Source organism: Sinocyclocheilus anshuiensis, unplaced genomic scaffold, assembly GCF_001515605.1.
Source record: "Sinocyclocheilus anshuiensis isolate Anshui unplaced genomic scaffold, SAMN03320099.WGS_v1.1 scaffold1644, whole genome shotgun sequence".
NCBI classification, from domain to species: Eukaryota; Metazoa; Chordata; class Actinopteri; order Cypriniformes; family Cyprinidae; genus Sinocyclocheilus; species Sinocyclocheilus anshuiensis.
Genome location: NW_015557451.1, coordinates 619,277 through 646,089, shown reverse-complemented (window position 1 = coordinate 646,089; position 26,813 = coordinate 619,277). Strand labels below are relative to the sequence as shown.

General features: G+C 37.7%; 3 protein-coding genes across 3 annotated transcripts in view; all 3 read right to left on the bottom strand.

Moving 5' to 3' along the window:
• Positions 1-1,478: 1,478 nt before the first annotated feature.
• LOC107679229 (regulator of G-protein signaling 12-like) lies at positions 1,479-5,488 on the bottom strand. The gene is made up of 3 exons (XM_016474742.1): positions 3,713-5,488; positions 1,585-1,686; positions 1,479-1,496 (listed from the first exon to the last, which is right to left on the bottom strand). The coding sequence occupies exons 1-3, from the start codon at positions 5,486-5,488 to the stop codon at positions 1,479-1,481; spliced, it is 1,896 nt and encodes a 631-aa protein (XP_016330228.1).
• A 2,841-nt stretch (positions 5,489-8,329) lies between these two features.
• On the bottom strand, positions 8,330-11,277 carry LOC107679247 (myb/SANT-like DNA-binding domain-containing protein 1). The gene is made up of 3 exons (XM_016474756.1): positions 10,856-11,277; positions 8,840-9,118; positions 8,330-8,760 (listed from the first exon to the last, which is right to left on the bottom strand). Exons 1-3 carry the CDS (start codon positions 11,110-11,112, stop codon positions 8,475-8,477), a joined length of 822 nt encoding a protein of 273 aa, XP_016330242.1. The 5' UTR covers positions 11,113-11,277; the 3' UTR covers positions 8,330-8,474.
• A 3,694-nt stretch (positions 11,278-14,971) lies between these two features.
• LOC107679273 (E3 ubiquitin-protein ligase DTX4) overlaps positions 14,972-26,813 on the bottom strand; it is an 18,526-nt gene continuing 6,684 nt past the window's right edge. Inside the window, 6 exon segments of the mRNA XM_074186974.1 lie at positions 14,972-15,267; positions 16,249-16,338; positions 16,515-16,835; positions 17,482-17,546; positions 17,699-17,860; positions 18,009-18,070. Of these exon segments, the coding sequence (XP_074043075.1) occupies positions 15,040-15,267; positions 16,249-16,338; positions 16,515-16,835; positions 17,482-17,546; positions 17,699-17,860; positions 18,009-18,070 (928 nt within the window). The 3' untranslated portion in view covers positions 14,972-15,039.

Genomic DNA, 26,813 nt, shown 5'->3' with positions numbered 1-26,813 from the left:
GTAATTATGTCCCCACTGGATGCAACAAATGCCTTGTTTATAATGGGTTTTAATGTTTTTGTCTCGTCGCTCCGGCTGGACAGGGCATCACAATATGGTAAGGGGCATAACATTTCCGTCACACGCTTGAGGTATTCTGCCAATCACAACGCACTGGATAGCTGGCCAATCAGAGCACACCTCGCTTTTCAGACCGATAAGCTTTGTAAAAAGCTGCAGAAAGGCGGGGCATAGAGAAGAAACAATAATGTACAGTATGTGGAAAATAATGTTTTTTTAACCTTAAACCGCATAAACACATTTCATTACACCAAATACACAAAATAATGTTCTTTTTAGCAACATCATATGACCCCTCTAAATCATAATATTTCACAATGTTTTTTTTTCTGTTTTAATGGTGCAGTAATGCTCATCAAAGCTGCATTTACTTGATCAAAGTAACGCTGTGAAACGCTGTGGAAAGTGGATTGGACCGAGCACCAAAACACACTTCTACCCTATCAGCAGTAAGGGAAGTGTCTACTCATGATGGGAGAGTTGCCTGTGTTGCATAGCATGTTGGTGAATTTAGAGGTGAAGCTATCAAGATAAAGGTGTGATCATTTTGGGTAGGGGCGTGTTTGATTTGGGGATTTTAAATATCAACGGTGTTTCTCAGAAATCACTTACTGCACCTTTAATGTATTTTTGATCAAGTAAATGCAGCTTTGATGAGCATAAGAGACTTCTTTCAAAAACATTGACCCCAAACTTTTGAACAGCAGTGTATTCCTCTCCACTATATTCTTTCCTTGTCTTCTAAGGCCATAAGATAGCTTTACGCAACAAATAGACTGAAATTTTGTTATTCGTAAGTCATTGCTTTCCACCATAGCTTTTAAATTAAATATGGTGTCTTTTCACACATCACATCAAGTTAGTGACTGGGGGGAAGGTTTTCACTGAATAGGAACTTAAAGCTAATTAAAGCTAAGTTTGTTTGTCACACAAAACTACCACATGACTTCACAATCTGCTTCAATAGTTTTTCCAACCTTTTTGGAACTACAAATTATTGTCATATAAAAAGGAGTAGTGCAAATTGAACACAGCAAAACTGATTAAAAAAAGAAGTGTAGTGAAGGTTGAAGCTCAAAATAATGTGTGTTTTCAGACTGCCCAGCCACACAAAAATCCCATTTACATTTGGGAGAGGATACTAATGGTACCATCATTATCATGCAGAGTACCACGAGCTTATAATAGTTTCATGGTTATCCTTGTCTATTGAAAATAGAAAAACATGATTGTGCTTCAGAATAATGCAACACTACAAGGGCCATTCTGTGTATTTAGAGAGAGAAAAGAAACGAGTTTCTCAAGTGAAAGAAGCAAGAGTTTGAATTGGATTAGAGCATAATACAGTCTGACTGACCCTACTGATAACAAAACAATTAAACACACCCACACCTGTAGCCTATCTCTGTTTTCATCGGTCATATAATGCATGAGCACTGCAGCAAATACAAAACTTACAAAAACTATGATTTAACAGTATGCTGAGGGTGCTTTGGAGGCAAAACAGAAACTGTTATATCTTACCTCAAGGTCATTAAGAGAATGAGCCAGACTGAGTCGTTTAGCCGGACCTGATGGTCTTCGTACAGAGGAACGTCTCCTTGTGAGTGCCCAAAATAAGGATCCCTGAGAAGACAAATTAACTAGAGGTATGATTACAGTTGATATACAATCCTTTGTAATTTCATAAAAGAGACTGCCACAGCAAATGTGATTAACAGTAATGTGTGTCTTACAATAGAGTGGCATTTCCATATAAATAAAAAACCTCATTTATTAATTCCAGATCCCACTACATAACTGTGGAATTAAAAAAATATATAATAACAAAATAATTTACACTTGGCTACCATGCTCTTTTATAAGTTGTTACTCCTAATTTGTTACAATTGACCGTAATATTACTTATAAATATTTTAATACATTATCTTATTGACAGTAAACACCATAACATGGTAGGGCTGTGCAAAAAAATCGAATGCGATTTTCATGCTCATCTCGCACCGTCTAGCTGGAAATGGATAAACGTGAGACTGGCTGAACTGTGGGAATGAATTGATGGTGGTAAACAGAGAGAATGAGAGAGATAAATCCTCAGCTCTGTCTCCACTCTGCCTGGGAGAGTTTTTGATTCCTGTCCAACTAGGGCTGTGCAAAAAATAAAATGCGATTTTCATGCTCATCTCGTCAGTAAAGGCGGTTCTGTGATTAGTAGTAAATCTCCAGCACGTGCTTTCAGATGGAGCTGCATTTACCACACAGAGCCATAGATCACTGACAAGCTATGCAAAATCGGATTCAAAATCGCAGGCGATTCATTGCCGATTATGCAATTCGTGTGTTATAATGAGAGGATTCGTGAGCACGCAGATTTCAGCACTGCATTGCTCAACGCAGCGAACACGTGTTATAGCCTAAATAGAAACTCTGCATACGCTTGCACCTGTTAATCGTTTATATTTTATATTCGTTTGTGCTGCTTTTGTGCAATAGATGAATAAATAACAATTTATTTGTTTAGATATTTTATGTTTAGATATTTTTTGCGGGAGTCCCGTGAATCATTTTATTCTCCCGCATCCCGCACACACGAGTGTCTACCCGCCCGCACCAGCACTCGCTCATCTTGTCCTGCGACGCACTCTGTGTCGGGTCTCGCGGGAGTAGGTCTCTAATCCACAGGCACTTGACTCAACAGCGCATGTGCAACATCCTTTTTACGGCTTGTAACTATACTCTAATTACTATTTTGAAAATTATAACGCAATTTTTTGCACAGCCCTATAACATGGTAACTGCCCTGAAAATTAAAAATGGCTTTTCCAAAAATTCCTATATTTTTTATGTACTTTCACAAAATGAATGTAACACATAACTGTTGATATATTACTCCAACACCACTGACATTACAATTGGTTAAAAAATGTATTATGTAAATTAGTAAATAAAATGTTTTAATTTATTTATTTATTAATTTTAGAAGCAGTTTACATCTAAAAAAAAAATACTTTCCAATACATAATTAAAATTTAGGCATCAAGAAAGAGAGACAGATGACCCAACAATAAATCATCTCAGTGAAAGGAAGGAAATAATATTCTTCTGTTCCTTCACATGCTGAAAAATTGTTGCTAGGTGACTCTTGACATTGTTAATAGAGCTAAAGCTGATCCATCCACAGTAATCATATTGAACTGCACTAATCAACCCAATAGCTCCATCTGCTGTGCCTGTTACTTGCAGGACCATCTGTTCCATGACTCATTGTATTAAGCCCTTTAACTTAGCATGGTGGCAAACTGGCAATAAACCTGCCATAAGATTGACCGCTGGGCAGACAGCAAAGATTGTCTCGTTTGATTAATAAAACAATAGTGGACAAGCAGTAAAAAGCTCATTGTAATATTATATTGTAAATTATTTTGGTGTAAGCATCACTATTATTATTACCCATACTTAAGGTTAATTACATTATTTTAAAAAAATGTTTAAAAAACACCTAGCAAACCACCAGTAGCAACCAACTTGAATACGCCAACTTCACAAATACCCTAGCAAGTGCATAGTTGAATGTTGACCATGGGTTTTATATACAGTGCAGTATTAGAACAGATTCAGACATCAAGTCAGCAGATATTTGTTTTATTCTAACCTTATTTTCCCTATCCTTATGCTTGGCTGCACTACTGAAGAACCTGGAGGTCAGCTGTGGGGTGAAGTTCATTCTCTGAGGATGTTTGAGATCTTCTAGTGGTTTGTATCTGAGAGTCGGGATTTGTTCCATAGCAGGAGGAAGGATGCTACTTTTATTTGTGGGCCCATCGATGTCCCTCTCCACCAAGCATTCAATGCTGTTGGGACGAGATTTCTGCCAGCGAGCCTTTAAGCCAATGGAAGGTCTGCGTTGACTGGTTCTCAGTTTAGGTGGCAAGTTAGATTGTATACTAAGAGGAAGAGGAGTAAAAGCTGAACTATCTGCCCTGGCTGAGACACCTGATTGAGTTGCAGGTTGAGCAGCTCCTGTTAGAGGTTCAGACAGAAGGCACCTGCACTCCGGTTTGAGAAGTGTGTTGTTCCTGTGCTGGGAATAATATGGTGGTGGTGGGTTGGGAATATTTGGAGATGTGAAGCTCCACTGGCCAATGAGACTGTCTCTATCCTCTGGCGAAGCATTTCCAATCCCACTGTCGCTGCCACTGCCATTGTTACATGCGCTTTGAGGTTCTTCTTCAGGATTCTCGCGGTCAAGTTTCAGTCTCAATTTTTCGATATAGTCTCCCATGTCGGTATAGAGGACAGACACAAAGTGAGAAATCGAGTGTGGAGTTTGAGGAAACTCCAAACAGCCTTGAGTGTCTGGATCCGGAGTGCAGGGAATCTCAAAGTGCCCTGTGATGCTTTGGTGCTCCTTGTGTTCATAAAGTTCCGGATCTATGAAAAAGACATGACAAAATGTCTTCAGGGTGCTTGTCTGCATCCCAGTGTCAATATTTTTGGTCGAATCAACCGAGACGAGGCCAAAGAACCTGCTGTCCTCTGTGCAAATGACACAAAGTGCCAGGTTCTCCGCTGGGTAAGATGCTAGAACGACATCTCGGTCATCACAAAGCTGAACACAGTTGCATTTGACCCTCATCATGACCAGCGAATGGGTCTTCTGCTCAATACCGATCTGACTGATGCATTCACGGATGGCTTGCAATGCCTCCTCCTCAGATTGTGACGTTACTAGCTCCAGTTCCATGGAGTTGATGTATCCCACAATCATTGCAACGTTCAGGATGCTGGAGTCAGATACAAAATCATTCTGATTCTGAAGGTCTGAAAACACAGAATCCTCACTTACGATTCGAGACGTGTCATCCTGTGAAAGACCATAGGCGTGGGTTTTTGATCTACGCTGCTGCAGCCAATAAGACATATCTGGTTCAGACAAAGGTCTTTGTTTTTTTTGCTTCTCTTGATGGGCGGTCATGGTGTCCTGATCAGAGATCTCAAAGACAGTATCAAAACTTCCAACCGACTGAAGCATCGGCTCCCTCATGTCTCTACTCTTGGGGAAAGGATACTTTTCTCCAGGATTGAGCCACGGCAGTGTACTCTTACTCTGACAACCCAGTTCCTCATCACTGGAGCAGGAGGCCATGGGTGGCCTGTCACCTGATGTGACCAGCAAACACAGTGACCGTGATGACGTACCAATCAGCTTCACCACAACTTCATGCGACGCCTCAGACACATCTGTATCATTCGCACGCAAGATGCGGTCTCCAGGTCGCAATCCGACACTGTACGCTGGACTCCCTTTTATTATTCCCCTCAGGACACAAGGTGCTTGGCCGGCAATGGTGAATCCGTAGCCAGCTCTGCCACGCTCCATCTCCACCCTGCGGACCGCCGGGCTGGTCGGACGGTCCAGATGCCTCATTGTCGAGTCAACTGGCTTCAAAACTCTCATTTCGGTGCTGGAATTCACAATAGTAGCACTTTGTAATGGTATAGTACTTTCGTTCAGATATAGTTCCAACCATGAACCATCATCTTGCTGCACTGCTAAGGATCAGACCTGAGGGGAGTAAAATGACTAAGGTTAGAATATGAGACTTTTCATTTGTTTAAATAGTTATTAAGATTGCAAATATATGTCATGTCAACTTTATTTCTATAGCGCTTTATACAATACACATTGTGTCAAAGAAGCTTCACAGTGAAAACAGAAAAATAGCAGAATCAATTATAATTTGTACAATGATAATAGAGAAATAAACCTTGACGCACACACACACACACACACAAACATTACAGATTTTAAAGTGGTGGCCTACAGGGAGACTATTTTTCAACCCAACACCTCTCTCCTCGTATTTCTATTATTTGTAGAGCAAATTGTAAAGAGTTAATTTTTACACAATGACAGATGCATCAATCTGATGAAAAACCTTAGCTTTTAAAAGCTATAAGCACATTTATATACCGGTAAAAAGTATTACATTTTATATTTATGTGTGTGTGTGTGTGTATGTGTATATATATATATATATATATATATAGAGGCATGTTATTAAATTATTTTAAACAATTATAAACAAAGTTTCTTCATTTTATTTCATGTAGTGTTCTGAACCCATAAGTTATATAGATATATGTGATATTTATTTATATATATCATATAATAATATAATAATATTCTATAACCATTTTACGAACTGCATTTCGTATTTTTTTTATTCATAACGCAGGGCTACTAAATAAATAATAAAAAACGTTATTCAAATTGTGATAAATTGGATAAATTGAACTGCTTTAATCTAATTTCTTCAAAAATGATGAACGTTGATGATCTTTTTACAAAGGAAAAGACAGATACAAAACTATCGATTGTTCTGAGCTCTCGTGTCACGCCAAACACTTCATTCACAGTATGTAAACAAGCTTGCGTCCCAAAAGCACCTCTTTCACTTAAAGTTCACGTATTTATTAACAGCAAATGTATATGCCGGCGCTTACCTGCACTCTTTTTAATTCCAAAGTTTTTCTTCTTTTATTTCGGAACTCCCTTCGCGCGACGGACTTGAACCACTGCCATTCACTATTGTTGGGAATACAAAGCGTCATTCTCTTGTCGCTATGGCACCGTAACATTTGCAAACTGATATCAGCTCTCTCATTGGTCAACGGACGTGTCAATCATGTTCAATATTCAAATATATACGGCGCTCTCATTGGCGGTTGGAAAAACCATGCCGTTTGTTTACTCTTAGTGTTTACTTTAGTGTTTACTATTTACTAATACTGTTATTTGTGACAGAGTGCACTGAATAGTAGAGGATTATTTCGACTGTTGGTATTAACGTAAATGTATTGAATTACAGACACATTAAGTATTTAAAACAGCAGTACTACATGTAAAATATGGCAAGTTTACAAACGGCTTCTAAAATTTGTATTCGGGAGGTGTAATATAAATACAATAATTTGATTTATATAAGCGTAAAATACAAGTTTACAGTCCATTTTTAAAAATTATGATTTCTATTCATGACACCACACCCAGGTCATTGAGCACTAACGTCTTTCTTCCTATCAACAGATAACTTTTGTGAAGCCCTGACAGGCCAGTTCATCACAGACAAAGAAGAGAGGCGTTCAAATTCATATTTGTACTCCGTTTGTTGCTATTAATTACTATGTGCACAATTTAAGGCACAGCAGAAAGGATTAACTATCTTGTCTGCACATTAAGAAGAATTAAAGAGCATGTGGTGGTCCATTAACCATTATAATGTTTGGGTGCAAGTCAGGTTCAATCTATCTGACCACTTTTGGGAGTCTTTAAGTTTGAGTTACAAATAAGGATAGTCCAAGATGATAAAAAGGAGATTTGGAAAAAACATGTATGGGTAGTATGCTATTTTGAGCTCAGTCACTGACTTTAATTTGGCAGACAAATATTGATTCCCTTTTTTTTTTTTTAATAAATAAAAAAGGAACAATAAAAGATTATTCCGAACTACCTTATGCCAACATTTTTATTTTTTTTTCTCAAGAATTCAACTTTTTAATGACACTTTTTTTTCTCTTTTACAATCTTTGGACAGTTGCACCGCCTAGACATTTTTTGACATCTGACAAAAATATCAAAATTACTTTTAATTCAGAAATTAAAAAAGGGGTGTATTATATATATATTAACAGATCTAAGCTAAATATGAGTGTCAGCATACAAACTGCTACCAAAACAATTGCATGTTGTAACATTTAGTAACATGTTACATTTTGCTAAATTGTGCTATGCTATAACAGTGTAATGGTAACATTGAACTGTAATGGTACTAACTAAACTAAGACTGTCCTCTACCATTTTGAATCCTTGTCAGCCTAATCCAGTTTACATTATCACCAACCTTTTGGTGTAGTCTGTCTGACCTGAACTTCCGCCCTTCTGGAGTTTTCTTGAACGTGGTATCCTTTTAAAGAATGCCTTAAAATAAATCTGAAATCTTTTAGATGTCAGTCAACCATGACTGACATTACATTGTCTAAATAATTAGCCATGAATTTAAGTCTCTTAGCAGCTAACACAGCAATTTAGAAATCAAATGAATCAGACTTCATAACACATTTTGTGTCACATAATCACCTTTTAACTTTTGAGACACAAAGAACTACATTTAGATTCAGATAGTTGGAATCCGATGTGGATAAATAGTGATTTCTTCAAAAGTTTCTTTTGTACTGTAGGTTACATCTGTCAACATTTTTGAAAAACATATTTATTGTAGAAGACTTAACAGTGCTTAACAGGTCTAAAATGTACCACTAACTAGTTGGTTATAGCTTTTATACTTGGATAGCATAGCAACACTTCCTCAGCAAAGACAAAAAAAGGTCCTTATCCCGTATCTGAGGTCCTGTCACTCAGTAGGCGTTCCTAAACCCTTTGAGGCCGGTGGGTTTGGCCAACAAGGGGCAGACGGAGCAGGAATCATCTTCTCCAGGAGGTTCATCATTCGCTCCTGAAGCTGGAGGCTCTGCACCTGCAGGAAGTTCTGCTGATGCATAACGCGGCGAACTTCATGACAGGCCTCCTCAACGGCACGGCTTATCCTGCGTTGCTCCTGCAGCATTGCGTCCAGGACACGCAGCTTCTTTCGGCGCAGTGACACATGTGAAAGCCTCCGCCTCTTATGTGGCTGTGACCTGCAGATGGACAACCATGCACTTATAATTCCATAATTATGATTCTGAAATGGATCTGTGATCAGATTGAACATGTTACCTGGTCTCAAAAGAACTCTCAGAGTTCTCTGTTAGGCCTTCTTCCTCATCGTTAATTTCTCTCTCCTCTGAGGAACCCATGTACTCGGGTAGAAACCCACTTGGTGGAGCTGATTGGGGCACAGAAGTCTCGAGCTGAGAGGTGGAGGGGCCAGACGTCGAGAGGTTCGGTGGGCTCATATGAGCATGATCTGGTACCTTTGACAAGATCCTCTCAATAGATTTGTAGTACGGCCAATCAGGTGTAGCATTGCTTCCATTTGCTGTGTACTTCAGCTTCCTGTTAGAAAGAATAATCTGTTAAAGGAATTTTAAATACTGTATCTACTTCATATTGTCTTTAAAAGTGTATTAGCATACGAGAATAGATCAGAAATGGTAGAATCAAGTAATTATCACACCAGTCTGCACTAAAAATTTCCTATGGTCACCGTGGTTTATACCTGGCTCGGCGTTCGTGGGATGTGAGATATGCCTGTCATCTGCCCATTATACCGGACCAGTGGCAGTCGGCTGAGTTCTGCGCTCCTCCTCGATTGCGCGTCCAAAGAAGGGATTTCAGCCGGTGTCTCTCTCTGAGTTAAGGGAATTAGTGATGCAGACGAAATCTTCAAATTCAATTTATTGTCAACTTATTACAAATTCAAATTATTTTGCTTTTGATACAATTGGTCCTAGTATTCAAGTAATTATTAGTTCTTGCTTAGTTTCTGGCACTGTCCCTGCGTTTGTGCTTCTTCTGTTTCTATTTTCAAGTCCAGACTTAAGACACATTTTTACCCTCTCGCCTTTCCGGGCTATTAATTGAATGTGAAACTGTTGTTATTGCCGATATTACAATTTTTTTTTATTATTGTTTTTTAAATTTTACTTTATTTTAGAATTTACTGTGTTTTATTATTGGTTTTGTTCAGCACTTTGGTCAGTGTAACGCTGAATTTTAAATGTGCTCTATAAATAAAACTTACTTACTACAAATGGACCAAGATAATGATAGTGTAGCAATTTACTGATATTTTAGGGAATTTTTGAGGCTTTCTGGTTAAAATTAACCATTTGTAAAGCCATTAAAGGCATTACAACCACTTTTATCTGCAGTTTTAAACATTTACTCATAATTGTTTAGTGTGGTACAACATTTGAAATGTATAAAATGGCAAGTAATGAAGCTCACACAGTGGTCAAAAGTCATTCATATTTCTACCCCTGAATAAACGGAATAAAATTTATATATTTTTAACAGTGCTTCATATATTATATCTCTATAATCTAATGGAGTATTTTGTATATTGTGTACTTCGTGTATATACTATATGCATCGTGTTTATATTTAGGTTGAATATGTGTCAGTACACCACTGCACAGTGCACACAAAACCTTTACCCACCACTACATTCGTTTACTGCGATGTGACCGAGTGATTTTGATTTGATTCACGTTGTTTATAAGTTGTCTTGACTCTCTAGATGAGTGTTTGGTTCCATAGCCTATTTGCGTTCTATGTTGCTGTTTGAATTCGATATGTAGATCTTGACATGATCAAACTGGAACGCTGTTTTGTTTTAGAATGGCTTTTGAGTGCATTGATTGCTGTCCTCCAAGCGCTTCTCCAAGTATGCATACTTCGCTTGTGGAGGACAGACACGCCGCCTGACGTAAATTTGGTCATCAGTACAGTCCGCTGCTGTCCGCGTGTAGTCCAATTTTCAGCGCAGACTTGTGCGACACACATCGCACATGCAGTGCGCAAGCAACACTAGTTGGTAGTGCGCATGCGTCGATCGCGTGCATCCGATTCCGAGCTCACACAGCCAATGCGTGCTCAAGTGTGCACAACACTGAGCAAAACGACGAAAGCGAAGTACACCATTTAAATTGTAAGAGTAGACACTTGGGTAGTGATAAACAGATTATTGATATGATTATTGATTATTTTTCTTTGGCCCTCAAATGACAGACAAGAAGACAGACAGATAGATAGATAGATAGATAGATAGATAGCATAGTATTTACTTGCCTGAATTGGAAAGTCATGTTGGTAATCTTCATCTTAATCTCCTCCCTGTGTCGCTGTTCCCCAGTTAATTCGTAAAGTTGCTTAGCCATTGTCTCGTAGATCTTAGCATTGCGCTTAGCCTTCTTTAGCTCTGTCACGTACTCTTCCCAAATGTACACAAGAGATTTCATCTCAGAATCCGTCCAGTTACGAGCCCTCCTGTGCTTCTCGTTCGAGTCCGGCACAGTGTAACTAAAGCAGAGGTCCTCAGAGGCCATTTTAAGAACAGGTTATGTACCTTTCATTCAGGTTTATGATTTAAGCTTGATTTTTTTTTCTCAGTGCAGTCTGTTTTCCTGGCCTTAGTTTGCTTTCTCAAGCATGTGCTTGTGTGTGCGAGAGACAGGCCTCTGCTGCCCTTCCCCCCATGCTTAGTTAAGAGGCCTCAAAATGGAACCTGGAGGGCTGGAGCAATCGCTTTAAAAGCTTTTAAAGAGGGAAGTTCGTCAGCATGATGTCAAGTTACCCTGGCAACAGCCCGCTAAGGCCCTCCTCTTCTAGCTAAACCCTTCCCCTTCACCTCTACTCATTTGTCTCTTGTCAGTCTGCAGCAAAAAGCTTTTAGCTGAAAGCCAACAAAGTGGGTCGGGCAGGCAGAAAATCTGCATGTGAAATACGACTCCTCTGGGGACCGAAAGCAGCAGAGTGTGCTGTTGCCTAGGCGACCGGTCTTTCTCCAGACCACTTAGTCCGAGCGTTTATGAGCTTAAAAGCTTTTAATAGAGAAGGGGCTAGAGTGACATTGCAGAGAAGGTGCATTTGCACCTGATATAACATTTAAATTGCAGCACAACAACTTTTTAGGTTAATGTAATTACCCCCTCTGGCCCTGAGCCCTTTTTTACCACATTACATTTGCCCTCAAACACTTCTTCGTCTCTGACCACACCCGAGTGTTTCAGATTACATCTTCTGTCACAACTACAGGGGGTCTGGGACAGGACATTGGGGGTAGTGCTTCGGGGGGGAAGGGTTATCTTGTGCACCCTTTGACAGATTACCAGAGGTGACACATGGTGCGTGTGCTTCTTTATGGCTAACTAGATGCATCACCTTCACATTCAACTTCACTCTGTTAAGAGACATTTGGAGACATTCCTGACTGAGATGAGGAAAGAGCTACATTACAGGAAAGGCCACCTTGGCTTCATAATCATTCAGTATTTTGAGCATATAAAATATGAAAGAAATTGTACTGTTATATACACTTAATTAGCGAGCAGAGGCTAATAGTTGATATAATGTTGATATATTTATGATGTAGGCAAATATTTGATTTCTATCTATCTATCTATCTATCTAGATAGGGTTTGATATAAATCTGACTCCAACACATATATACACACAGACACACACACACATATGCGTATATGTATGTATGAAGATTCATATCAAACTCTCTGCTCTTTGAATTTGCTCTGATACAGATCCAGGTTTAACACGTATAATTATAAAGATCATTAATTAAGAGGCTGGATCATCTGCCTGTAGAGGAAATGCCCTGGTCTTAGGGGTATCTTGTGCACCCTTTGACAGATTACCAGAGGTGACACATGGTGCGTGTGCTTCTTTATGGCTAACTAGATGCATCACCTTCACATTCAACTTCACTCTGTTAAGAGACATTTGGAGACATTCCTGACTGAGATGAGGAAAGAGCTACATTACAGGAAAGGCCACCTTGGCTTCATAATCATTCAGTATTTTGAGCATATAAAATATGAAAGAAATTGTACTGTTATATACACTTAATTAGCGAGCAGAGGCTAATAGTTGATATAATGTTGATATATTTATGATGTAGGCAAATATTTGATTTCTATCTATCTATCTATCTATCTAGATAGGGTTTGATATAAATCTGACTCCAACACATATATACACACAGACACACACACACATATGCGTATATGTATGTATGAAGATTCATATCAAACTCTCTGCTCTTTGAATTTGCTCTGATACAGATCCAGGTTTAACACGTATAATTATAAAGATCATTAATTAAGAGGCTGGATCATCTGCCTGTAGAGGAAATGCCCTGGTCTTAGGGGGGACCAAATGGTCTGTTAAATTTGTGCCATGATAAAATTTTAATTCAGAGAGAGAGAACAGCCCATTCTATTGCCATCTTGATGGGTTCTGTCTAGCGCTGATTTTGGGCCATTTTGAAAATATTGGTGTAAAATGACTGTCTACAGCCATGTCAAGTAACATTTTGAGAAATTATTATGGGAAATAATTGTGTAATATTTACAGTATTGTGAATATTAAAATCATTAAATTGTGTTATATATTGGTACTCTATCAGTCATAGGCCACAAAGTCAGTGTGGAACCTGTCTGTTCTTCTGATTTTGGTTATTTAGTTGAACATCGCCCCCTACCGAGCCAAATATTTAGTGCCTGACTGACATTGGTAAACTATGCAAAAAGGGGCACATTTTGAATGCAAGGAAAAAAAACTGAAGTCAAGGAATGAATGAATCCAAACCAGCATTTCCTTTTTTTTTTTTTGAGTGCCTTTAATATTTATTCAGTATTCCAGCAGCTATTTAATATGCAAGAGTTGTTTTGTACATTTTATATTATACAGCAACATTAGTTCTCCTAGCTCCGTTCTCCGTCTTCACAGTTTTCATCCTGGCAGCCATGCCATTTTCACTGTTGTCTCCATAGCAACTATCATGAGGAATTTGGCTGGACAATAAATCAAATCATACAAGTGCAATAAAAGAAATTAAAAACTTCACAGTGGAAAAAAAACCTAATAGCTTTATTAGCTTATAAGAAATAAGATAAACCAATTAAAATTATATTATTAAAAAAAATGATACAAGAAAAAGAAATACTCGTTTACTTCCACAACATGCTTTTGAATGCAGGGGGGAAAATAATTGTGTACATAAAACACATACATACAGCACATCAACTATAAATGTAAGCTTACACATTTGCATGTACATACATGCAGACATTTCATCAACAGCTTTGTAAACAGGTCCACCAAAGACCTACCGAGAACCGACCAGAAAGGCAACCGGAGATAGCTTGTCCACAGGATACAACTTCAACGGACTTAACAGGGTAGGTTAGTAGCTCTTAATAACCATTTAAAAGGCCGACACCTTCAACTTGGGAGAATCTAAACCTTACTGGTTCCTAAACTGGTGATAAAAAAAGCACTATAATTGAGCTTGGCTCAGTTTGCGAGCAGGCCCTGTATGTAATTCTTCGCTCTCCCACAGCAAATCCAATCACAAAGAAATGAGTTTTCACTAAATTTGTGCATTGTCCATCCGTTGGCCGCCAATCTCACCTTGGCTCAACATTTCTTTAATACTGATTAATGAAGTAGTTTGCATTAAATGTCTCTTTCTGTCCCTGGACAGAGATTGGTGTTTATCCCAAGATCAATGACAATACAGGTTTCTCATTTCGACATTATAAAATAATGTAAGATACAATAAAATAAGTACAAATATAAGTGGTTAATGCAAACATTTCGAAAACTATGTCGTCAAATGAATACCATGGTTATTACTGGAATGTATATGTTAACAAGTGCCACTATGAGGCAGTAAACATTCATGTTCCAGCATCTAAAACTGCAACTGGAGCTTCAAAGTTAGCAACAAGTGGTGGCCTCGGTTACAGCGAGGACGTAATCGTCTCTGCGCCGAATGATACAACTACATGCACAGAAGTACCTTTGTTTTGCGTATCCTTCACAGAACTACAATACATTAAATGGTTGAACAGACACCGGCAATTAGTTTTTTCATCAATGTCTGCAGCCCACTGGCGACAAAATTGCACTGTACCAAATCTAGTTTTTGTGGGGAGGACACTAACAGGAATTTTCAAAAAGAAAAAGGCTCCACCACAATATCGCGCACAGTGCAATGTTGTTTGTAAATTACAGCTGGGCCGTCCCACTTCTGACAGGCTTGTACAATTTCTTTAGCATTAGGAGGGCTAATATCACTGAAAAAAACTGAGCGATGATGACTCATAAACCTTTTAGAGTCCTTAAACTTCATTTTTTTTATTTTGAAAGTGTCTCAAGAGCTGTGAATTGAATTCGGATTTGGCAACACTAACACAAAAAAAAAAAATTCAGTCTTTGTCGTCCAACTTAAATGTTCAGTCTCTCAGACACTCTTCCTCAGTGATGCCTTGCGCCCTCAGCTCTTCCAAGACGTTGTCAAGGTGACCGGAGTCTGGGTAACCGTGGCCAGTCAGGTTGGAGCCAAACTCGGTTTTGTGATGCACCTCGTTCCAAATGACCGTATCCGTCTCGCCCGTAGTGCTGGATGTGCCCACTGAGAAGATCAGCCGGCGATCCCAAGCAACCAGCAACAGCTTCAACACCTGTTAGAGCGGCAATCGTTTAGAATAAAAGCTGAAAATCCTTGCATTTTGAAGTTGGAATATGTAAATAAATAATAGCAGAAAGCCATGTTATCTGCAGGGTTTTAAAAATCTAATTTAAGGCTTTTTAAGACCATCTTTAAGACCTAACAACTGCAAAATGTCTATAAAAATGACAATTTATATAATTTACAATACAGTTCAAATAGTACAGGTTTTGATAAAAACAAAAGTTTTATAATATGATATACCACACATTTCAGCATCAGTAGTCAAAACTATAAATGATTAAATACATTTATTTAAAATATGATTGTATTGTACAGTATTCAATGATTGTAAACTGCTCTAAAACCGTGAATCTGTAGAATACACATCAGTACCATGTTTTGATTTAATTGATTACATTTTATATTTATTTAATTCAATCATCACCTTTGCAAGTTTAATAATCATATTAGCCCTATTGCGATTGCTGAATTGCATATTGCGATTGCAAATTTAAGACCTTTTGAAATTATGAAGACTTTTATTATACTATTTAAGCTATTTAAAGGGATAGTTCACCCAAAAATTAAAATGTTGTCAACATTTACTCACACTCGTGTTGTTCCAAACCTGTGTGAATTTCTTTCTTCTATTGAACATATAAGATGGTATTTTGATGAATGTTGCTAACCAAACAGATTCTGGTAGCCACTGACCTCCATAGTATGGAAAAAAAAAGTCAATGGCTACCAGCAACTGTTCGGTTACCACCATTTTTCAAAATATCTTTTGTGTTTAACAGAAGAAAGAAATTCGTACAGGTTGATAGAATTGACATTTTTGGGTGAACTATCCCTATACTATGTAGTTAACATAGTCTTTTTATGACCTTAAATTTGATAAAAACTAACTAAATTTAAGACTTTTTACAGACCCTCTGTGGCCCTGTAAGAGGATGAATGAGACTGTGTTTGCGAATGTCTGGAGACTCACCAGGCGGCCTTTTTCACTGTCAGGGAGGTAGCAGTGTCTTGGAAATCCACGAGCTGTGAAGGGCTTTCCGGGGTTGGGATGCTCTGGACCCTAAAACAATAACAGACAGGGCCGTTTAGACCTACATTATAGTTATATAACATATGCATGCAGTTATATAACACTGCAGCAGCTCAACGTACAATGTAGGTGGCACAAATGCCAATGTGAATGAATGCTCTGGACAGCGCAGTGGTTTTAAACAAGCTCTAAATGAAGAGTCTTACCTGAATGCCAGGGGGTATATTGTAGATAATCCGGATGGTTTTACAGTCAGGGTGTCCAGGAAGGGAGTGAGGAATGACGTGGTATTCCATCTTTCCTGGTGGCTGGTTGCCGGTTTTAACACCGTAGATGGTCTTGCAGGTGGGACACTGAAGGCTGCCGTCTTTGTTGCCGTTGTTGTACATGGCCACCAGGCACTGCAGGTGGTACTGATGTCCACACTGAGACAGACGACCCACTGACTCTGCCCGAGAGATGCCACCAACACCTGGGCCTTTATAGCCAGATGGTCCACAGAGAGATTCCATACAGATAGTACAATCCTAAGAAAGGATGGTCTTGCAGGTGGGACGCTGAAGGCTGCCGTCTTTGTTGCCGTTGTTGTACATGGCCACCAGGCACTGCAGGTGGTACTGATGTCCACACTGAGACAGACGACCCACTGACTCTGCCCGAGAGATGCCACCAACACCTGGGCCTTTATAGCCAGATGGTCCACAGAGAGATTCCATACAGATAGTACAATCCTAAGAAAGATTCAAATTAATAAAGAAAAAGAGAGAAAGAAAAAAATAATTGAATCAAGTTTAATGAATCTAATGATGAGATTATTAAAATAATAATTTTAATAAAAAAATTAAGTATTATATTTTAAAGGGGTCATATGATGCGATTTACATTTTTCCTTTCTCTTTGGAGTGTTACAAGCTCTTGGTGCATAAAGAAGATCTGTAAAGTTGCAAAGACTAAAGTCTCAAATCCAAAGAGATATTCTTTATATAAGTTACGAGTCAGCCACACCTACCTAAAACGGCTCACTTAAACCGCATAAACACATTTCATTACACCAAATACACAAAATAATGTTCTTTTTAGCATCATCATATGACCCCTTTAATTCAAATGATTTAAATAATTAAAAAATAATAATAATTTAAAAAATGCTAAATATGAATCAGGTATGTTTACCTCCTCAGGTGGGTTGCGGACTTTCTGGAGATATCTTCTAACAACTTCTTCTGAAGTTCTACCTGCTCAAACCAAAGAAAAATTAAGTTAAATCAAGGATTTAGAGAAATAATCTGTCACAAAGATGTGACATGATATATAAAATATTAATATTTTATTACAATCTATTATGTTGTTTTTAAGTGCCATATTATTTGATCAAAAATACAGTAAAAACAGTACAATTGTGAAATATTATTACAATTTTAAAGAACTATTTTCTATTTTATTATTTTTTAAATTAATGTAATATTTTTATTATTATTAATAATATTAAATTTGGGTGGGCGGGTCAAGCAGACCGGGAGTCCAGCGGCGCTCATCAGAATTCCAGTGATACCTAATCAATGAGAAGAGACAATCCCATCTGTTTTGTATCCATCTATTTTTAGTTTCAATGTCTTTGGTTGCAAAAATTATCCCAAATGTGTTACTATATTTAATCATCACGACAACTATTTATAACTTATTTGCATATTGTTTCTCACCTGCCAAAGCTGGATGGACAGGACTGGACCCATTTAAGTTCTTCACTGGGACGGTGGGGACTCTATAAAGGTATAACAAAAGAAATAAGACCACTACGCAAGCAACCACTCACCAATCAGAAACACCCACACACACACACCTCAACGGTCTTATCGATAATCATAATCTGGATCCGAACAGAAATAACCATGTTGTTGTCACAGCTACACCTGCTTGCATATCATCCCCATCCTGACCTGCAGACATGCCGAGTCACGCTGCGGTATGTAAACCAGGTCACACCTTCTGTCAAACCCGCTGCTGCCACTAACAAAACTGGCACAGAGTCAGCAGACAACAGCAGTGTGTGCAAAACATCAAAACCTCACATGACCAGACAACCTGTTGTCCATATGTGGGGATATTCAGATCGCCAGTGTGTACTTGGTCAAACATTTCCAGGGCATCTCACCTCAACATTACAGAACATACGAGTAAAACTATAAAAGTGATAGCAAAACCAACAGTGATATTTTGAACAATCAAAAACTATTGTCAAACCTAGATGTTTACCTATAACTACTAGTAAAGGCAACCAATGTAAAATTGTTCTTATGTTAAACTTAAAAACCAAATCAAATGGCAAGAACCATTGATAAATGACACTGAATTCTATTGTTGTTTTTTGATTTTTGCTAGAAAAGACTGGACTTTTCTACACCCTATAATTGAGGGTTGATTGTTAAAAATGATTAAAGAACTATTACCTTCACAATTATTGAACAAACAAAACAACTAGAACAACATGTTCAAAGATACTCACTGTTTGACCTTGATAACAGTCATGCCTCAACTATTCCAATGATCTCCAAAGAAAAATTTGAGCCAAAAAAGGAAAACTCAGGAGTAATGTTTGGATTCTGCTCTCAAACTTCTTCAATGAATGTTTCACAGTCTCATAGTCAGATTTTCCCCTTCTAGAGAGCCTGGAATCAGTGTAGTTTTGTTCACATATATCCCGTCTCTTTCTCCGAGCTGTTCTTCTGCTGGATGAGGTTGTCTTGCCTCGCTCTGTCAGCCGTTGCTCTTATAGAGCTAATCCTCGAGTTTCCATCTGTTGACAAGCAGCTAGGAAAGGAGGTGATCCACGTCACAGAGACTGGGATTACCTCTCAACGTCACACACTGACACACCGCCATAAGGTTCCATCACACTGGCACATAGTGCAAGATAGTTGCTTACACGCGCGCGCACACACACACACACACACCATACCATGTGTGCGTCCTGCACAAGTGCAAAAGTTTTGGTCGTATATGGGCATGCATTGACAGTGACTATATTAACACCGACACAAGGATATATATGGAGAAATAAAAGAAACATATCACAAATTATATTATAAAAAAATGAATATACTGTAAATGTAAAAAAATAGATTACATCCATCTATCTATCTGTCTCTGTATCCAGCTTCAGCTTAAACTACATCTTAAAATATATTCAAATAGAAAACACTTAATTTTAATTATTATATTTCACAATATTATTGTTCTTGCTGTATTTTTGATCAAAAAAAGTAAAAAAGTTTTGGTCGTATATGGGCATGCATAGACAGTGACTATACTAACACTGACACAAGGATATATATGGAGAAATAAAAGAAACATCTCAAATTATATTATAAAAAATGAATATACTGTAAATGTAAAAAAATTGATTACATCTATCTATCTGTATATCTATCTATCTATCTATCTATCTGTCTATCTGTCTATCTATCTATCTGTCTCTGTATCCAGCTTCAGCTTAAACTACATCTTAAAATATATTCAAATAGAAAACACTTAATTTTAATTATTTCACAATATTATTGTTCTTGCTGTATTTTTGATCAAATTGTATGCAAAATACTATTTTGCACATATACATACAAATAAAAAGAAACTAACGGATAGATAAATAGATAATAGATATATAAATATATTCACACACACACAAATATATATATATATATATATGCTAAATATTTAGTATTATTGCCATTTATATTATTGTTATTTTATTCTGTCTTTGAGTGTGTGTATATATCTATATCTATAGTTTTTGATCATTAAAACAAAACAAAAAAACTGTATATAAAAGAGAGAGAGCAAAAAAATGTATTATATTAATGAGATTATAATTAGAATAACCATTCAAACTTCAAGTAAAACGTCTCTATGCATTAAAATAATGACAATTTGGGAAACAAAGTAACTAGCGTTACTTATTTGAAAAAATAATTCAGATATTTACTTCTAAATTAAAAAGTAATGCGTTACTTTACTAGTTACTTGAAAAAAGTAATCTGATTACGTAACTTGCGTTATCCCCAACACTGATGATGATGATAAACGGAATGAGGATATACAATGATGTCATAATCGTCATTAACCAATACTTCTGTCCAGAAAAGCTGTGTTGTCCATCCCCACACCGGCCTGAAGAGTGTTCCAGAATAAACGTGAAAGTGTGAACGTGCAGGAGTGTGTTTAAGATTATACAAGCTGTTGCCATGTAGGTCACATCAAGTGCCGCGAACCACTGAGACACCGATCAGTGTGCCAACATCGGCTAATGCGTTCACAGCAAGGTGTGAAGAGATGCGAAAATTAGTAGAGGAGGGAGAGCAGGAAGTTGAAGTGTATTTGCTGGGTGCGGGGTGAAAAGAAGCGACCGGCAAATCTTCAGTCACGTTTGCTGCTGACTAATCTAGCGGTATTAGCACCCATATGGCTGCAGTCGTAAACACAACTCACCTAATCAAACCACGGCCAGATGTAACCACTTACTGACGAACATGAAGAGAGCAATGGAAGAGGGAAAAGATGGAGGGGAAACGGAACAGGTGGAGAGGGCAGGAGGCAGGGCATCTCTAACGTCAAGGGGTTTTGCTAGCTTGATGAAAAAACTCACTGACAAGACCCTCAACCTTGATCCGGTCACAATCCTTTTTACTTTTTAGCTCATTGGAAGGAGGCACTGTCGATCGAATCTCATTTGTGAGCCCTTTTGTTTCTGTTATAGCCAGTTTTTGATTATTTACAAGAGCTTCAAATGTCATTAAAATATTGTTGAATCATATGGTTGAAAGAAGTCTCTCATGTCCACCAAGACATTTATTTGATCAAAAATACAGTAAAAACAGTAATATTGTGAAATAGTATTATCATTTAAAATAAGCATTTTCCATTTTAATATATTTTAAAATGTAATTTATTCCTGTATTAGTAACGCTGGATTTTCAGCATCATTACTTGAGTCTTCCGTGTGACATGATCCTAAAGAAATCATTCTATTATGCTGATTTGCTGCTCAAGAAACATTTTTTTTTGTTTTTATTATCAATGTTGAAAACAGCTGTTCTATTTAATATTTTCGTGTAAACCATGATTTTAGTGAACAGAAAGTTCAAAAGAACAGCATTAATTTAAAATAGAAATGTGTAAAATTATGAATTGCTTTACTGTCAGTTTTGAGCAATTTAACAATTATTAATTTCTTTCAAAAAAAAAAATATTACCCCAAACTTTTGAACAGTAGTGTTAATACGTCAAAGAATGCCCAAGAAATATATGTCTGGTATATGTCCATAAAACAGTGTTAACATGGTTACATGTACAAAACTAAAGCACATTTTGAAAGTGAAATTAGTATTAATTAATATTTTTTACTTTAATATTTAATATTTTTAAAATTATTTATATATATATATATATATATATATTTATTTTTTACCATAAAACAATCCAACTGGGTTACACATGCCTCTACATTAACAGCATCAGCAAAATCATGATGCTTATTAGGCTATTTGAACACCTAATATTATAATAACTGATTCTGTGCCGAAAAAGGCAGGTTATGTGCATTTTGTGTGTATTCTGTAACTATAATTTAAGCCTGTACCATGAGAGTAATGCCAAACTGTACTACTAATGTGCTAAGCAAAGAGAATGAACGTACAATCAATAATGGTTTACTCTCCATGGCAAGTGTACCTGGAAAAGATCAAGGAGGTTTAAAGGTGAAGGTTCACATTAGAGAAGGAGATTTCTCATCAGTGACGTCAAGCTCAATTACAGTCCAGCTACAGGTGCCATCTGGGAGCCCTGCTTTCACCCGACACCCACGACAGACCGAAAACCACCGAAGAAGTGAAAGCACTGCTCAAAGGGATAATCAGTGCCCGTGAGAAAAACAGAATCGCAAGTGAAACTGAATTTAAAAAAAAATTTTAAACAATGCATTCATTGCTATAAACAACTAATCATTTTTAACCATTAGTTAAACATCCATACACTGAGCGGCTGAAATCCCACTTGTCCTGATGTAGGAACAAAACAAATATACATTTTCATACCTTTACTTGGTAAAATGAAAAACATATACACAATATAAAATAAAGTACAATAACATTCTACACTGTTTTTAAGGTCTAGAAGTGCAATATAATCCAGACATTTCTCAAGACTGTCCAGACATACAGATAGAATTTTCTTTCTAGCTCCCTCTAGTGGTTTAAATATATAAACACTTGTGACCTGTTAAGGAATGTTCAGGGTTGTTGCACTCTGCTAATTACCACAAAAAGAAAAAATCTTTCAGCTCATCTGGAACAACTTCATAAAAACATGTGTACAGTAAGGCAACAACATTTAGGAGGGTTCAGGACAAGGTAAGTCTGTAAGCCGTTAACATTCACATTCAATTTATAGGAAGTGACTCAGCTGGCAAAGGATGCAATATGATGCATAAGTTACTCTATGACACTTATTTCACATATGCTATTGTTTAAAAATATTTTGCATTCTATATATTTATGCATTTATTCCTGTCCTTTGACTTTGCAGGTGTATTACTTTTTTTGTCTGCTTGCACAAACTGAGGGATGAGCTGAAATGATTTTCTGTGGTAATAACAAATGCTGTTAAGAACCTTGACTTGTATTTAACCTGGAACATTCCTTTAAAACTATCAGCACAATTAATGAGTAAACCTGGTCTATCAAGACACATTAACTAATTACATCATACTGTAAATATGCACAGTGGGTCCAAAATCTCAGAACACAGGCATATAGGTGTGATGAGAGGGGTGGGGCCGAGAGCCGTGGGAACGGAGCGAGGCCAGTGGAGTAAATGCTAATGCACGACACCTGCGCCACTCACCGGTCTCGAGTCCGACAGTGTTGGACGAGAGAGGACCAGGCCTGGACTTTATTTTGTGTTTTGGTTCTGTTTGTGCGCGACTATCGTCCGCGAGGGGCTGACGCGCTATTTTATGTTTGTTTATTTTATAAAAGGTTTCTTTGAGCGTTCACCGGTTCCCGCCTCCTTCTTCCCGAACTACGAACTTTGTTACATTGGTGCCGAAACTCGGGAAGAAGGAGGTGGGAACCGGCGAACGCTCAAAGAAACCTTTAATAAAATAAACAAACACAAAATAGCGCGACAGCCCCTCGCGGATGATCATTTCCTCCACCGCCCCTCTCGTCACATAACAAAATAAAGTCCAGGCCTGGTCCTCTCTCGTCCAACACTGTCGTCACTCCTCCTTTTATCCTTCCGGAGCTCCTCCGTGGGACTCAAGACCGGTGAGTGGCGCAGGTGTCGCGCATTAGCATTTCCTCCACCGGCCTCGCTCAGTTCCCACGGCTCTCGGCCCCGCCCCTCTCGTCACAATAGGTTTCTGTTTTGCAGTTAAAATTGAATGAAATGTTTACATTTAAAAAAAATTATATTAGCAGCATATATATTTGAATGAACTGAACTGAAGTGAAAAATAATGAATTTATTAGAAGTAGTATTTGGTTTATTCCCTTTCGCTTTAATGACAGAAACACTTGTGCTGAATTAACCTAGAAATAGTGCAGAATCGGACATATTTCTCATGCATTTAACATCACAGTGTTGTTGAAATTGAATTTGACATTGTTCCGTGTAGTCAGACATTTGGATCCAAATACTGTAGTACAATACTGTTCAAAAAGTTTGGGGTTGGTAAGATTTTTTTTTATGTTTTTGAAAAGTCTCTTATGCTCACCAAGGCTGCATTTATAAGATCAAAAATACAGTAAAAACACTAATATTGCTAAATATTATTACAATTTAAAATAGCTGTTTTCTATTTTAACTTATTTTAAAATGTAATTTATTCCTGACGCAAAGCTGAATTTTCAGCAGTTATTACTCCAGTCTTCAGTGTCACATGATCCTTCAGAAAGCATTCTAATCTGATGATTTGGTGCACAAAAAGTATTTTTTCCAGGATTCTTATCATCAATGTTGAAAACAGTTGTGCTGCTTTTTTCAGGATTCTTTAATGTCTTTATACTGTCACTTTTGAGCAATTTAATGAATCCTTGCTGAATAATATATTTATGATTCAGCATGCTTGTAAAAATCTAAACCTCATCCTGTGACTTATCAGTATGCCAGAGCATGCCTGAATATGTTGTTTGTCGGCTCACTTCACTTTTCATGGCTCATTCCTCATCCCAGTCATATGCCACTACGCATATACTTAAGTCGGCGCTCCTCCAGAGTCTGAGACAGACGTTTGTGTCTATAGGACAGAGTGCCTGAGTCTCACACACACACACACTCAAAACAAACACTTGCTCAATCAAGCAACTATTCCCAAACCTCCTTCACACAAACTACCGAATCTTCCCGACATCCCCCCCTTCAACCGCATTGTGTTGCAAATACAAAACCCAAGCTGCCGACTGCCAACAAAGGTTGCCTTGGATACGCACTCAGCGCACACACACCCTCTCCAAAACACTCGCACAATGGAGCTAAAGGGGCCCCCAGGAATGAACGGAGCCTGGGAACGGGGAACAGGGAGAACAAGACAGAAAGGAGGAGGGGGACTGTAATGAACGAGACTGACCTGTTGACACTCATGGTGGACTCCCATCGACCAGCCACGTCTGGAAAGCTTCCTTTCATTAACTATTCTCTTGCCTTCTCACATGGAACCCACAGACCACACAGCTTTTCAAGTGATGGTATATAATGTGACATACATTATCGTTCAAAAGTTTGGGGTTGGCAGGATTTTTTTTTCTTTCAGCAAGGACATTAAATTGATCAAAAGTGACAGCGAACACATTTATAATGTTACAAAAAATTTACATTTCAAATATTTCTCTCTTTATGAACTGCTTGTAGTAATCCTCATTTGTTTCATCAAGTTTCTTTGGAATAAAGCATTCTGTTCTTTCAAACTTTCTATTCTTCAAAGAATCTTTGAAAAACTTGTATCATAGTTTCCACAAAAATATTAAGTAAAATAGTAAGTAATATTTCTTGAGCATCAAATCAGCATTTTAGAATGGTTTCTGAAGGATCATGTGACACTGAAAACTGGAGTAATGACTGTGGAAAATTCAGCTTTGCGTCACAGGAATACATTATATTAAAAAAATATATATATATATAATAGTTGTTTTTAAATGTAATCATATTTTACAATATTACTGTTTTACTGTATCTTTGATCAAATAAATGCAGCCTTGGTGAGCATAAGAGATTACTTTCAAAAACATATTATAAACAAAATATTACTGATAACATAATATAATATTTGTACAATTATTATATTATATTATATTATATTATGATCCTCAAAACTTTTACCCTGTTCCAGACGAAGTCAGAGGTCGGAAAATTCAAGTTTAAATTCCTCATTTCCGACCACAAAGTGTTCTAGTCGTGCTGCATTTTAATCCCGAATTCTCTCACTTTCACATCCACTTGAAAATAACTGATGAAACACCGCTTTAGCTGCCTGGAAATTATGTCAAATGACATTTCAAACTAAAGTTAGGATTGATTGATCTGCTCTGATGTCAAAAGTTAGATGTTCAACCTTGAGCGCTGTTCCAGTGTTTAATTTCAAGCAGGAAGTGGGAGAATTCTGGCGTACTGAGTACCGAGGTCCGAACCCAAAAGTAAAATGTGAAAAGAGAGCGGAAACAGGGTAAGTTCAGGTTCAGGTTCTGACCAAGCATTAAGAAAAAACAGCCTTGAAACACTACAGGCTAGCAGTGCTAAATAAAACTTTCTTTCTTTTAAAGGGGTCATATGATGTTGCTAAAAAGAACATTATTTTGTGTATTTGGTGTAATGAAATGTGTTTATGCGGTTTAAGGTTAAAAAAACATTATTTTCCACATACTGTACATTATTGTTTCTCCTCTATGCCCCGCCTTTCTGAAATGCGTCGATTTTTACAAAGCTCATCGTTCTGAAAAGCGAGGTGTGCTCTGATTGGCCAGCTATCCAGTGCGTTGTGATTGGCTGAATACCTCAAGCGTGTGACGGAAATGTTACGCCCCTACCATACTGTGATGCCCTGTCCGGCCGGAGCGACGAGACAAAAACATTAAAACCCATTATAAACGAGGCATTTGTTGCATCCAGTGGGGACATAATTATGGATTATAATGACTTTCGCATCTGGAACAGTGTTGTAAATACAACTTAACCACTGATTTCTAGTCGTGTCCTCTTTTGGAAGGCCAAACAAAGTATTTTCGCTTTCGCAACAAAACACACAGCATCTTCACAACATGGCGGTAGCGGTGGCAGCAACAATAAAGTTATGCCTTCTTTCTTTGCGTTAACATTTTGGGCGGTGTTATGTAATAGTTTTTATAGCACTTGTATATCATTGCTCTTTTGTTGATTTTGATTGCTTTGGATAAACGCGTCTGCTAAATGACTAAATGTAATGTAAATGTAAATCTTCCCACATCGTGACGTAGACATGT